This window comes from Hemitrygon akajei, chromosome 6, assembly GCF_048418815.1.
Source record: "Hemitrygon akajei chromosome 6, sHemAka1.3, whole genome shotgun sequence".
NCBI lineage: Eukaryota > Metazoa > Chordata > Chondrichthyes > Myliobatiformes > Dasyatidae > Hemitrygon > Hemitrygon akajei.
In genome coordinates this window covers 78,370,527-78,385,249 of record NC_133129.1, presented here as the reverse complement: position 1 = coordinate 78,385,249, position 14,723 = coordinate 78,370,527, and the positions used below count along the sequence as shown (strand labels likewise).

The following is a 14,723-nucleotide window of genomic DNA, read 5'->3' as shown; positions in this document are numbered from 1 at the left end:
GTAAGACATGGACCTTTTATCTAAGAATGGATGGAGAGGGTTTCAAAAAGGTTCTCAAAAATGATTCCAGAATTGAAAGGTTTATCACATGAGGAGTGTTTGATGGCTCTGGGCCTGTACTCACCGGAATTCAGAAGAATGAGGGGGGAATCTCATTGAAACCTATCGAATGTTGAAAGGCCTCTATACATAGTAGCTGTGGAGAAGATGTTTCCTATGATGGAGAGTCAAAGTCCACAGGACACAGCCTGAAATTAGAGGGAAGTCCATTTACAACAGAGTTGATGGAATTTTTTTAGCCAGAGAGTGGTGAATCTGAAGAATCACTGTCACATGGAGGTGTGTAGGCCACGTCATTGGGTATATTTAAGGCTGAGAGTTTCTTGACTAGACAGGACAGGATAGGATACTGGGAGAAGGCAGGAGATTGGTGTTGGGATAGAAATGGATCAGCCATGATGAAATGGGTGAAGCAGACCCATTGGGCCAAATGGTCTAATTCTGTTCCAATATTATCTTATTACTAAGAAGTAAATGCTTGTGAAGCTGAAAGATCTGAAGGTAGATAAGTCAACTGGACCAGATAGATCATACTCCAGCGCTCTGAAAGGGGTAGCTGAAGAGATTGTGGAGACATTGTGGAGATCTTTCAAGAATCACTAGACTCTAGGATGGCTCCAAAGTACTGGAAATATACAAATGTCACTCCAGTCTTTAAGAAAGGAGGGAGGCAAAATTATAGGCCCATTAGCGTGACTTCAGTGGTTAGCAAGATATTAGATTCCATTATTAAGAATGACTTCTTGGGGTATTTGGGGCACATAATAAAATAGTCTGAAGACAGCATGGATTCCTTAAGAGGAAATTTGCCTGACAAATTTGTTACAATGCTATGAAGGAATAATGCAGGATAAACAAACCAGAGTCAATCATTATCGTTTTCTTAGATTTTCAGAAGGCCTTTGACAAGATGCTACATCTGAGACTACTAAATAAGATAAGAGCCCATGGTATTACAAGAAAGACACTAGCAGGGACAGAAGATTGTCTGACTGCCAGAAGGCAAAGGGTGGGAATAAAGGGGCCCTTTCCTTGTTGGCTGCTGGTGACTAGCGGTGTTCCGTAGGGATCGATTTTTGGGTCTGCTACTTTTCATGTAGTCTGTTAATAATTTGGATGATGGAACAAAACAGTTGGATTTGTGGCCAAGTTTGCAGATGAAACAGAGATAGATTAAGGCAGAGGTAGTGTTGAAGAAGCATGGAGTCTGCAGATGGACTTTGCCACAAGAGGAGAATGGGCAAATGAGAGGCAGATGAAATATAGTGTAGGGAAGTGTATGGTCATGCACTTTGGATAGACGGAATAAAGGTGTAGACTATTTTCTAAATGTGGAGTGTGTCAGAAATTGGAGGTACAAAGAGATTTGAGTCCTAACGCAAGATTTCCTAAAGGTTAAAGTGCAAATTCAGCCAGTAGTAAGGAAAGAAAATGCAATGTTGGCATTCATTTAAAAACGACTAGATAATAGAAGCAAGAATGCAATGCTGAGGCTTTATAAGGCATTGGTCAAACTGCACTTGGAGTATTTTGAGCAGCTTTGGCCCCATATCTAAGAAAGGATGTGCTGGCATTGGAGAGGGTCTAGATGAAGATTGAGAATAATCCCAGTAATGGAAGTGTTAATGTATGAGGAGTATTTGATAACTTTGGTCCTGTACTTGTTGGAGTTTAGAAGAATGGGTGGTGGATCTCCTTGATACCCAATGACAATAAGAATACCTAGTAAGCATGGACATGCAGAGGATGTTTACAATAATGGACAGTCTAAGACCACAGGGCACAGCCTCAGAGAATAAGGACATCACTTAAAAACAGAGTTGAGGAGGAATTTCTTTTGGCACAGGGTGGTGAATCTGTGGAATTCATTGCCACGGGAGGCTGTGGAGGCCATTCACTGAGTGTATTTAAAGTGGAGGTTGATTGATTCCTGATTAGTAAAAGTGTCAAAAGTTACAGGTAGAATGCAAGAGAATGGGGTTGAGAGGACAGGTAAATCAGCCAAGATTGAATGGTACCTAGACTCAGTGGACCAGATAGCCTAACTCTGCTCCTATGTCTTATGGTGTTATGGTCAGTTATTCTTCAAATATATATTTATTGCATTTGGAAGGAAAAAAAAAGAGAGTTTTAGTACACAGGCTCTCGTTTGAAATCATTCCTGAATAATCGGCTTGGATTGTTTTAAAATTCACATTAATGCCTGAATACTTGGTCCTTGCTGACTGACACATTTGTCTATTATTTCTAGATAACAAGTGAAAAGTTGCCCAGTTTTAAACTATCTACGAAGAATACAATCAGACCAATGACTTATTTTCATCTCAGTCATTGGGGAAAATTATGAAATAAATGTCTTATCAAATTCTGAGCTAGCACTGAGTTAGCAATATCTTCTTTACCAATACTCAGTTTGGCTCAGAACCTCTTTGGAGACTTGGTTCAGTTATGGAAAAAGAAATCCCAATGATGAAAAACAAACTAATCTGTTGAAAGAAAATGAAAGAATCAAACATTCATTTTAAATCTTCTACAGATTTTACTCAGACATTTGCTTCTAGGAGTGTCTTTGAAACCATTAGTCCATTCCTCGTCTGTCCTTGTTTACAAAGGAGCTTTTTACCCACCGTGTTATCAAAGAAACCTTGTAAAACTAAAATCAGTAAGATAGAAAGATAAATTTCTCCACCTTGGTTGATTATTATTGTAAGAACTCAGTATTTTCAACCTGAGGACATGTTTACAGGAGTTCCTCAAGGTAGTGCGTTAACCCAACCATCTTCAGCTACTTCAGCAATAACCTTTTCTCATTTATGGTTAGAAGGAAGGAAACTTGTGGTTGATTACACTTTCAACATGGACTCCATGGTTAATGAAGCAATGCCTGCCTGCAGCAAAACCCAGATGACAATATTCAAGCATGGGAAGATAAGCAACAAATAACATTTGTGCCACACAAGTGCTTGGCATTTCTGACAAGAGTCTAATTATCCACCCTTTATATTATCATTGCTTGGTCTCCCACTATCAGCCTGAGTGTGTTGTATGATGGGCAACACATGGCTACACGAGACTGGGTATCCTGCAGGGAATGGCTCACCTGCTGACTCCTCCAGGTCGTTCTCTCATCTACAATGCACAAATCAGGAACACATTGAAATATTCTCCCTTTTCCTAGGGTTGTTTAATATTAGAGGGCATCCATTTGAGGTGAGAAGGAAGAAGCTCACAGGGGATGTGCAGAGCAAATTTTTCACACAGAAATTGTTGAGTGGCTGCTGGGGGTGTGGCAGAGGCAAATACGACAGAAACATTTAAGCGGCTTGTAAACAGGAACATGAAGGTGCAGATAATGCGGAGGTATGGACATAGGAGCCGGCTGGTGGTGTAGTGGCATCAGCGCTGGACTTCAGAGTGAAGACTCCCAAGTTTGAATCCAGCCAGTTCCCTTGCACGCTTTCCATCCGTGCTGGGTTGAGCATCGAGCTAGCAACTCAGCCCCATAAAAGTAAGAAAGCCTGCTAAAAAAACGCCGTCATGATGGTGCCTCGATGACTCCACTCAGAGTTAAGGGCTTTCTTCTTCTTTCTTCATAGACATAGGCAGAAGGGACACTTAGACATGTAATTAAACAACATCATTGGTTGAAAGGCCTGTTTCTGTGTTGTATATATGTTCTAAGTTATATGAGCTCAATAGTTTAAAACAGAGTATTAAATTACTATTAGTTATGGTTATTCATAATTTTTATTTCTCACAAAATCAGTCATACAGAAAATATGCCCTGTAATGAAGGATTAGTGCTCAATCATATTGTGTTGAACACAAGAGCTATAAGACATCTAACCCTACCATTCAAGATTGTCTGATCTTATCCCTCAGCACCATTCACCTGCATTATCGACCTCAATGGATTCTCTAATGATCAGAAATCTGTGAAGCTTGAAACCAATACAACAACCTGCATCCCTTTGTCTCTACTATCACCTCCCAGCCTCAAATGCTAACATTATCCATCCCCCACCCCCCATCTGGCTCCATCTTGCCATTAACTCTTCCTTATCTGGATCTACCTAACACTTGTCAGTGACTGCCTCATCCTTCCTCCTCTCTTTGTACTGGTCAATTCCCCTGTACCTCAGTACTGAGCCAGGTTGTTGAACCAAAATGTCTCCTTGCCTCCACAGATGCTGCCTGACCTACTGAGTTCTTCCAGCAGCATGTTTTTGTCCAGATTGTAGCATTTTGTCTCCAATTTATCAACCTCCATTTTGAATGAACTCAGTGATTGAAACTCCACAGCTCTCTTTGGGTAGAGAATTCCAAAGGTTCATCAACAGACTATTCCACATTCTGAGACCGTGACCCCTTGCTAGACTCTTCAGCTAACACAAACATTCTCTCTATAAATAGTCCATCAAGCCCACTAAGAATTTTGTAAATTTCAATGAGTTATCCTCTGATTCTTAATGCGGGAGAATACAGGTCTCGCCTACTTAGTTTGTTCTTGTATGGGAAACCTACCAGGATTGGAATTGATCAAGTGAACCTGCATTGCATTCCCTTTATGGAACTTCTACCTTTCCACAAATTACAAGATCAAAACTACACATGTGTGGTTTCAAGGGTCAGCTTTATTCACCACATATATATACACAAGTATTAAGAATTTGCTGTGGTATGTTGATCAAGGTGTGGCATTAAACAAAAAAAAGTGCAACATTGAACAATTGTTGCACAATTACAGTGATATTTCCTTGCTCTTGCATTCAGATTTTCTTCAAAACCATTTTATCTCCAATTTGCTTGTTTGGCCTAGATTTTTGCTTTCTACTAGCTTGTTTACAGATTTCTTTGAACATCCATGTTACCCTCATTCTAACACTTCGTGTTTTGTGCACACAGCAGGTAACCTCACACATTTCGACATGATATTTCATCTGCCTTACTCATTTTGTCTATACGTTGTTTACATTGTTCTCCATGTTCAATTCCAGTGACATCAGGCAGACTGTGAAATATGAAATCTGGTACCTTAATCTCCTCTTAAATTCCCAATCCTTATGCCTTTGTACTTCTAGCGATTTATAAGCCACGTCCTTTGGTTTAATTTGATTTTTAATTTGTCTTGTAGAATCAGATGCTTTTTCTTTTTTGCATTATGTTTTAAAGTATTATCTTTGTGATTTATGCCTTATTTCTTTAAATGCTTGCCATTAACATTGCCATATTTCAATGTCATGTATTTAATGTTTTTTCAGTACATTTTCCCAGTCAAGAATGGGCAACTCTTTCCATATACGGTACATTAGTAATTTCCTTTGTTAAAATTTGAAACATTAGTAACTTTTAAAGCCATGTTAAATTCTATTATGTTACAGATGTGGATTTCCTGTCTTTATTTCCCCTGCTCTTAGATAAAAAAAAACCAAAATGACACTATTTAATACTTAGAATGATGATGTAAATATTTCTCTACTTCGTGGCTCAATGAATTCATGCAATAGCTAATATATGCGACAAGTTCTATCCTGCCACATTTATCAAATGTGAATGAATTCTGGCTGAAACAGAGGTAAATTGTACCATCATCTCTAAAAGCAATTTGAAAATAATATCTCTGACCCACTTCAGTTGTGGTTGCCTGAAGGAAGAACTTGGCCGATGATAAAAGGAGACGTCACTGCCGTAGACAACTGTCTGGAACGCATGAACTGTACATGGCATGTGGCACACATTTAAAGTACATTAGGCATAAGAGGAAAGATATATATACTGGCCAGTCAAGATGTATAACCAAATTAAAACAGAATGCACAGAGACATAATCAGTTCAAAACAGCCATAAACCATTGAGCATATGTGATGTAATGATAATAACTATGGACCAATGATATTGTGGATTGGTTGCTTGGAGACTAGAAGGGACACATGATCAGCTACTGTCTACTTGCTTTCCTTAAGAGAGGACATGTGAACTAACTGCCACACGTGGGGAAAACTGAGAGACGTGATCCTCAGTAACAAGCAGATGGTGAAATGCCAGCAGGGTTGTGGTAGATGTGCTGCACTGATGAAATCTGTCATTGCTCTGCTGACCCAATCACTGGGAGCTGGACATTAGGTTTGATTATTAAGGACTCATCCCCTAAGCTACATGCCAGGTTAGGGTGCAAAGAAATGTATCCCTGAACTCACAGCTAGTTAGTTCGGGAGTGAAGTAATCTGATAAACTACTTGGAGGCTGAAACAAGAAGGGCTGACTGTTTTATTCCGTCTATTTCTTGGATTAATCCAAGCAATCAGGAAACACAGCCCATGTAAATATATAAACATATTGCTTCAGTTGTACAGTAACAGAACACTAAGGTTCAATAAAACTGCTTTGTTTGGTCAAGCAAAACGGTTATAATTTGCTGGTACAAAGAGTAATCTATGTACTGGAGAAAGGAATAGTCTATGAGCAATCAACAGCTTGGCATTACTGGGTTGAAGTAGCTAAATCTCTATTCAAATGCTCACGAAGTGCTTGAACTCATAATCTTCTGAATTGAAGACTGCACAATGTAAGACAGGTGACAGCCGCAATTACTTATAGTATTGACAAATAATTGTTGCCTAGTCAAAATACAATGGCAGAAGTTGAAATACTAACATAAACAAAAACCTTGTTAATTTATGACTCACCACATCAATTATCTGTATAAATGTTATTCCAAGCTCAACAACCAAAGACTGTGAGTCGTTCAGTACAGGGCGCTCCAAACGATTGTAGCCTTTCATTAAATCCCTGTAGAGTTTCCTTTGGTATTCACTCTGCTGTGAACCTCAACATAAAAAAGAGAACTGTCAATTTTCATTCATCTCTGAGCACAACACTGTAATGAATATTGCGTCAGTACATCCAAAGATATTGGCCAAGATATCTCAGGAACTCTGTCTGCTCAGGCAAGTACGCTAGAAGATCTTTGCTCATCAGAACATGGCTATTAAAGTATAAAAAAATGTAAAGTGCTGTCCAGCTTTAATTATTTATTGCAGTCATGCAGGCATAACAATATTAATAAATAATATGATGTATAATAAATCTAGCAAGTGTTTTGTTAATTAATAAGACATAATCAATTCAATCTAAAAAGAAATCTTGCTTTTTGAGTTCAGTTTCCATGAAAGTGATTGTTGGTAGGACTTTGGTGTAAGTTTATGATTTATCGTGCAACTCTGGCAGAAATATCATCAACAAAATGCTTTGTAATCCTCAGAAAAATTCATGCAACCAGCTCTCACAATAGTGTTTCGGCCTACTGCAGTCTCCCCTCTCAGCCAATTCTTTGTTTAGGTTGGGTATTCTCAAGAGACAGGAGGAATTCCTCTGGCAATCCCAAGGAAGATTCAGTGTTCCCTCACTTTGGATCCACATGTTACTTTGGTCATATTCTATAAAAGTGACTTGACTTGACATGAAGATATTCTGTTCCTATCACTACTACTGTCTATCTAGGTCCCTAAAGGAAGCACTCTGCAACCAAATCTCGGTCGTTACCTGTTGACCAGAGATTGAATGTGGTTAGGATCAAAGTGAGTCATTTACAGAAATGAGGCCCAGCCAATGAGGTCCAAAGAATCTCCATATATGTGGACTCACTGGCTTCTCTCTCACTTTGACACTCGATTGTAACATGCATGGTCTATGCTTAAAATCTGTGGAGTATGAAGAAGAGATCGCAAGTTTCCCAATTTGGATAAGGTTAGTATGGGTCTATAAAAGGGCAATCGTGCTTAACAAGTCCACTGAAGCTTTTTGAAGATATAATGGGTAAAATAAGTGTGGGAGATCCTGTGAATGCAGTACATGTGGATTTCCAGATGTCTTTTTGATTAGTGACTCTTCATTATTAGAAATATCTTAACATTTATCCAATAAGCCCCCTCCCAACTTGTGATCTTAGACATTTGAATAAGGTCACCTGTTATGCCTCTGCGCTCTACAGAATATAAACACAACTGGCTAGTTTCTCCTGGCCTGGCTGCCACTGTCTCTTGCACCAGATTTGCATCATATCCAGATTTAGAGATGCTAAGGTCAGTTCCCTAGTCTAAATTATGGATCTAGGTTAATTGGTCATTGTAAGTTGTCCTGTGCTTAGGCTACGAATAAATTGGAGAATTGCTGAGAAAGGCCTATTCTGCCCTGTACCTCAACCAATCAATAAATAATAAATAATAGTGAGTGTCTGGTGCTCAAACACCGATCCTGCTGCACTCCACTAGTGCAGAAGGGTAATGGGTGACCTTACTCAAATACAGCATGTAAGATCATAAGCTGAGGGGTGGGGCTGTTGATTGGATATTTCTAGCAATAGAGAGCTGCGCACAAGGAGACTATACAAAGGGGCCAGTTATTTAGAACTAAGGTGCCTGGAAATTTATTCTCTTACAGAGTGGTGGATCTCTGAATTCTCTCCTCCTGATGGTGGTGAAAGACAGATAAGGTGAAAAAAAACATAAAATTTGAAAGATCAAGGAATTGAGGGTAATGGGGAGCTATCCGCCAAGATCATGTTGAATGTTGGGACAGGCTTGAGGAGTTGAATGGCCTACTCCAACTCCTACGTTCTTGCATTCTTGTGTTCTCGTGGATGGGGAAATGAGAACTATGAAGAGGACACAGAGAAGCTATATTGTGATTTAGACAGCAAACACGAGGAAATCTGCAGATGCTGGAAATTTAAACAACAACACACACAAAGTGCTGGTGGAACACAGCAGGGCAGGCAGCGTCTATAGGGAGAAGCACTGTCGACGTTTCGGGCCGAGACCCTTCGTCAGGACTAACCAAAAGGAAAGATAGTAAGAGATTTGAAAGTAGTGGGAGGAGGGGGAAATGCAAAATGGTAGGAGAAGATCGGAGGGGGTGGGATGAAGCTAAGAGCTAGAAAGGTGATTGGCAAAAGTGATACAGAGCTGGAGAAGGGAAAGGATCATGGGATGGGAGGCCTCAGGATATAAAAAGGGGGGGGGGAAGCACCAGAGGGAGATGGACAGAGCTGGGTAGCCTCCAACCTGATGGCATGAACATTGACTTCTCTAACTTCTGTTAATGCCCCTCTTCCCCTTCTTACCCCATCCCTGACATATTTAGTTGTTTGCCTGTTCTCCATCTCCCTCTGGTGCTCCCCCCCTTTTCTTTCTCCTGAGGCCTCCCATTCCATGATCCTTTCCCTTCTCCAGCTCTGTATCACTTTCGCCAAATCACCTTTCCAGCTCTTAGCTTCATCCCACCCCTTCCAGTCTTCTCCTATCATTTCACATTTCCCCCCCCCCCCCACTACTTACAAATCTCTTACTATCTTTCCTTTCGGTTAGTCCTGACGAAGGGTCTCAACCCGAAACGTTGACAGTGCTTCTCCTTATAGATGCTGCCTGGCCTGCTGTGTTCCACCAGCATTTTGTGTGTGTTGTTGTGATTTAGACAATTTGGCTGGGTGAGTAAAACTAAGACAGGTGCAGTTTAAGTGGGCAGAACAGACAGACTAGTTAAAGACAATAAGAAATGCAAGAGAATACTTAAGAAGGAAATGAGGGCTAGAAGAAAACATGAAGTTGCTTTAGCAGACAAGGTGAATGAGAATCTTAAGGGTCGACAGGAACATGCCAAATTTCTTTTGCCTCCTGAAGAGGCAGAGGCACTGCTAGGCTTTCTCAGAATGGCCATGGGTTATACTGTGGTCAAGGATATCCTGTCAACTGTAAGAAATGGAACTTATCATAGTTGTATTTTACTTTTAGTGGATTAGACATATTGGTCAGTCTTTACCTTGGAACACTAGCACAAACTGCCAATAACTGAGGACACTTTAGCATGTTTGTCAGGTTTAGTACAATTCAGACAGGGATATTGAAGTTGCCCTGCTCCAACCCTCACCACAGAACCAGTCAAAGTTAAAATCAGACAAATAGGGAAAAATCAAGAGTGCAAGAACAAGGAAACATGAAAGAATGGCACAAGACTGGGGAAGGCAGAAATAATTCAGCTCTACAAAAATAGAATGGGAATAAACAGGCTATGGTAGAAATTTATATCTGAATGTTTGGTAAAAAATGAAATTAGCAAAAAAAATTCAAAAGCAGATGTTTCAGGTGACCAGCCTTTCATTAGAATTGTTAACAGACCTGCAGAGCAGAAGAATAAATAGAAAACAAATTTCTATATAAAAATGAGTTGGGCTTCTTGCAATTCTGAGAGGAATAAAAAGGCTACCTAGTTCTTTAATGACATGAAACTATGACCAAAGCAAAGAAAAGAGGTCTGAAACCTAGCACAGAAACTCCAATCTCCCATTTCTGCCAAAAGAATCCAATTGTGTTGTCTTGCTAAATCAGGCTACACTGCAGTGAGGTTTTCACTCAAATCATATGGCCGTACAGTTCTTGCACACAAAACAGCTGAGAAAAGCATTAACATGGGACTGAGCTCCACTCAAAGCTTAGCCCACTTTCAAAGCTTCTAAAGATTTTAATATTACTGAATGTTTCTTGTATTTATAAACTTTCAAACACTATTTAAAAAATCTGCTCAAACTACTGAAAAGTTAAAAGTTAATGGTTTTATCAAAAGTAATTCACAAGATATTTCTTGGCAATTGCGGTGATTATGCAATCCATAGTTAGAATTCACAAAGGAAATTATACTCAATGATGCGGATAATTAGCTCAAGCATTATGCAATAATTGCTCTCTAAATATTTAAACAATTAGGGAATTTTGTTATCTTATTGACTTTAACAAAGAATTTAAATCTTTTGGGCTTCAATGACAAGAAATAAGCAAGTCTGTTCTTGGATATGATTGAAAATAAGCTCAAATCCTTTCCTCAATCCCTTCATAAGAACAATGAAAGCAAGTAAACTTAGTGCAGAAGAGGAATTGATCTAAAAGCAGCACAAAGATATCAAGAGCAAGCATAAGGATGAAAAGAATTTGCTTTGAATATTTATGTTCTGTCAACCTGTTCCACAATACAATTTGCTCTAGTTTTATGAAGTAATTCATTTTCTGTTGCAAGAGATTTTGAACATTGGTTAAAACAGATGGTTTTGACTTGAGTTGGGTACACAACAAGAAGCAAGTCAATACTTATATTGTATATATATGTATATCACACTATGGATGCTTATAACTCAGCTACAGCCTGTAATTGCCTGTAAAACTACCAATTTTCAACATTCAAGTCAAACAGATTCCACAATATTCCTTCTTTTAACTCCATGTTATTTATTGTAGTAGTTGCTAATTCAAGGGCCTAATAATCTGTTTTGTGATGTACAGTGTCCCATAGATGTCAAGAGGTACTTTTTTCTCATTGATGTAACCTTATCCTGGATGACTGAATCCATCTTCCTGCTCTTGACTAGGCTCCATGTGTATAGATTTGCATACTCTGTACTCCTGGGTACAAGATCCATAATAATAGATTTAGAGATAAAAAGGTGTAACAATTTCTTGTTAAAACTATTGAAAGACCCAGTTCATATTTCCCAGCCATAAGAAAAAATGTAATCAAGTCAAATGGACACCAAAGGGCAGTATAAAGAGAAGAACAAGCACTTTGGCCCACTATGCTTGTGCCAATCTGCCTGTACATGGTTCATATCCCTCTATTTCCTGCTTGCTTATATACCTACCTGAATGCCTCTATGTCTGTACTTACTGCAACAGTAGACTTCCTGTCCTTGACCTTGCTTTGTTATTCATTGATCATGGCTGATCTACCTTTTATGTTTTGCTTTATTTTTGTTTCAAATCAGGGGTTCCCAACTTTGTTTGTGCCATGGACCAGTACCGTGGACCCCTTGTCGGGAACCCTTGCTTTAAATAGATCTTTGTGCTAGAAAATCAATCCTTAAACCATGGCTTTAGTGCTGGCCTTCTTGTTTTGTGTCACAAGCCTGTGGAGTCATGAGCTCACAAGTACACTCTAAAACTCTAGTGTGTAATAAAATGACCCATACAGTAACAGAAATGAAAATTGCTCACAAGCAACATGCTGACTCATTTAATAAACATACACATGTTCAGAATATTTTTTGACAATTCTTTTTTTATAAAGCTTCTCAGTGCTTGTTTTGAAGATTGATGAGCCTTCCTATGCCAGTATAATCAGTAGAATCTCAATTCTAAGCAAGAAACAATCTGCTGGAGGAATTTAGCTGGTTGAGCAGCATTTGTCAGGAGAAAGAAAATGTCAATGTTTCAGGTTGAAATGCTGCATCAAGAATCATGCATAACAGATTCTGTCTGACCGACTGATTTCCTCCAACACATTGTTTGTTGCTCCAGATTCCAGCAGCTACAAATTGTCAAATCTCAGTTTTAACCTGCTTTCCTGGTCTGTTTTAAGAAAGATCTAAACTTTTACAGACTATGAATTGAAATTAGCTGCAGATCATGTACAAGTTGGCTAAGATACATGTCCATGTTTTAAATTCATCAGTCTGGTTCATCGAATTCCATTCAGATTGTGATAGAAACTGGATCCAATATTAATGGAAAGTACTCAATAAACACAGTGTCACGTACCCCATGACCGGGTTACCGAACCAGCAGAAATGGAATACACGTTGGAGTCTGGTATTACTGTAAATAATAGTGTTTATTAGTAAAACTGGGGAACTGCCCTCCAGACTGCTTCTCCTCCTCCTTACCCTTTCTGCTAGTTCCCAGCTTACTCTCTGACTTAGCCAGTGGGCTCTCTCTACCACCTCTGGTAGTTCTTACTCAGAGAAAACTTTACCTTGTGAGTTAAGGCATATTCATCTGCTAACTTAGCAGATTCTGATAGGGTCTTAATCTCCTTATCATTTAGGTATGTCCGGATGTTATCCAGGACACAACTTTTGAATTCTTCGATTAGGATCAACTCCCTCAGGTGGTCAAAATCTTCGTCCACCTTTTCTGCAGCTCACCAATGATCAAAGTGCACACTCTTCTCAAATGCAAACTCCGTAAATGTTTGATTCCACTGCTTCCTTGAGTCTCTGAACTTTTGTCTATATGCCTTGGGCACCAACTCGTAAGCCCTAATTATAACCTGTTTTTGCTTCATCATAATCATCTGCAATTTCTGCAGACAATGCTGCATACGCTTGTTGAGCCTTTAAGTACACTTTGTAACAACACAGCCCACTTACCTCTCAGCCACTTCTGATTCACAGCCATTTTTTCAAAATGTAGGAAGTACCGATCAATTTCCGTCTCCTCAAATGGAGGTACCAACATAATCTCCTGACTAACATTAAACCTCTCCCCATAGACTGCCACGCTATCCTCGCATTGCCATTTCTCCCTCTCAATCTGTCTCTGTCTTTCTGCTTCCTCTTTTTGTCTTTCTGCTTCCTCTCTCTGTCTTTTTGCTTCCCCTCTCTGTCGCTTTGATTCTTCCACCTCTAACTTGTCTCTCTAGCCTCATCTGTTCCAAACGCACCTGGACCTCCCCTTTCCCTACAGGAAAGTGCTCTAACACCTCTGCCTCAAATGCCTTCATCATGACATAATATTCAGCTATCTTCCATTGTATTTCTACCTTCATCATCCCTTTCTTGACCTCTGTGAGTTTCAAGGCCTCCACAACTTCCCACAACTCATCCTTTTTAGCCTTCTTTAAGCCCACAGGGTCTGGTCTTGTCGGAAAACCCTCAAAATCTATTTCTGCTGTGTCCTTTTGCTTTCCACACACCCAAATCAGATAAGGGAATTTACCCCAGTCAATTCAACAGCCCCCCAATTTATCATTCAAATCCCGGATGAGCCCCCAATTTGTTACGTACCCCGTGATCGGGTTACCAAACCAGCAGAAATGGAATACATGTTGGAGTCTGGTATTACTGTAACTAATAGTGTTTATTAGTAAACTAAGTAATACAGTACTATAAAGATGCCAATATATGAAACAGGTTAGCAATGATATATACGGAAGTGTGGAAATAGAAATCAAAACCAAGCTCTTTCAAAGTCTAGGGGTAAATGGATAGTCTTATGATGCTGAAGAGTTCAGTTCAGTTCAGTTCAGCTTAGGTCGAGGTAGTTGCTGGTGTACTGTTGGAGAGAGAGAGAGAGAGAGAGGTGATACCGTTGCTGTCGAACCTTCTGCTGTCTCCCTGTCCTATTATGGTCCCCGACTGTGACCCCATATGACCATTCTTCAGTGGTAGACCTGTCACCCTGACAAAGGTGGACACATAAACAAGTCCCCACCGGTTGCATCTTCACAAACTGTGAGCCACTGATCAATTCCCTGAATCGATCCTCCAAACCCCCACCTTCATGTGGGTGCACAACACTCTTTCAATGTCCCGTGGTATCTCTGCTTGTGTCTTCGCAGACCTGCTTTTTATCTCCCCTTGCAGGGCACCGGCCGTCCATTAGGCTGTCCATCACCTGGTTCCGCCTTGCTGTCTCAGCAAGAATCCTAACAAGCAGGCAAAGAAAGTGTCCTTGGAGCAAAGGTAAACAATCAGCCAAGGAACCATTATATTAAATCTTGTCTCTCTCCCTCTCATCTGCACTGGATGCCTCCCCCTCTTCTTCTTCTCTCTCTCTCTCATTAGCAGCATAGTTCATGGGGGGTCAACTCTGGACCCCATCTCAACTTGGTTTGCTCATCAC

At 39.9% G+C, this 14,723-nt stretch overlaps 1 protein-coding gene across 3 annotated transcripts in view; it reads right to left on the bottom strand.

The window, feature by feature from the left end:
• The window catches only part of chrna8 (cholinergic receptor, nicotinic, alpha 8), a 364,842-nt gene that overhangs the window by 282,053 nt on the left and 68,066 nt on the right, over positions 1 to 14,723 (bottom strand). For all 3 annotated transcript variants that reach the window (XM_073048652.1, XM_073048653.1, XM_073048654.1), the window contains exon 2: positions 6,747 to 6,886. In XM_073048652.1, coding sequence (XP_072904753.1) covers positions 6,747 to 6,886 — 140 coding nt within the window. The remainder of the gene's footprint in view (positions 1 to 6,746; positions 6,887 to 14,723) is intronic.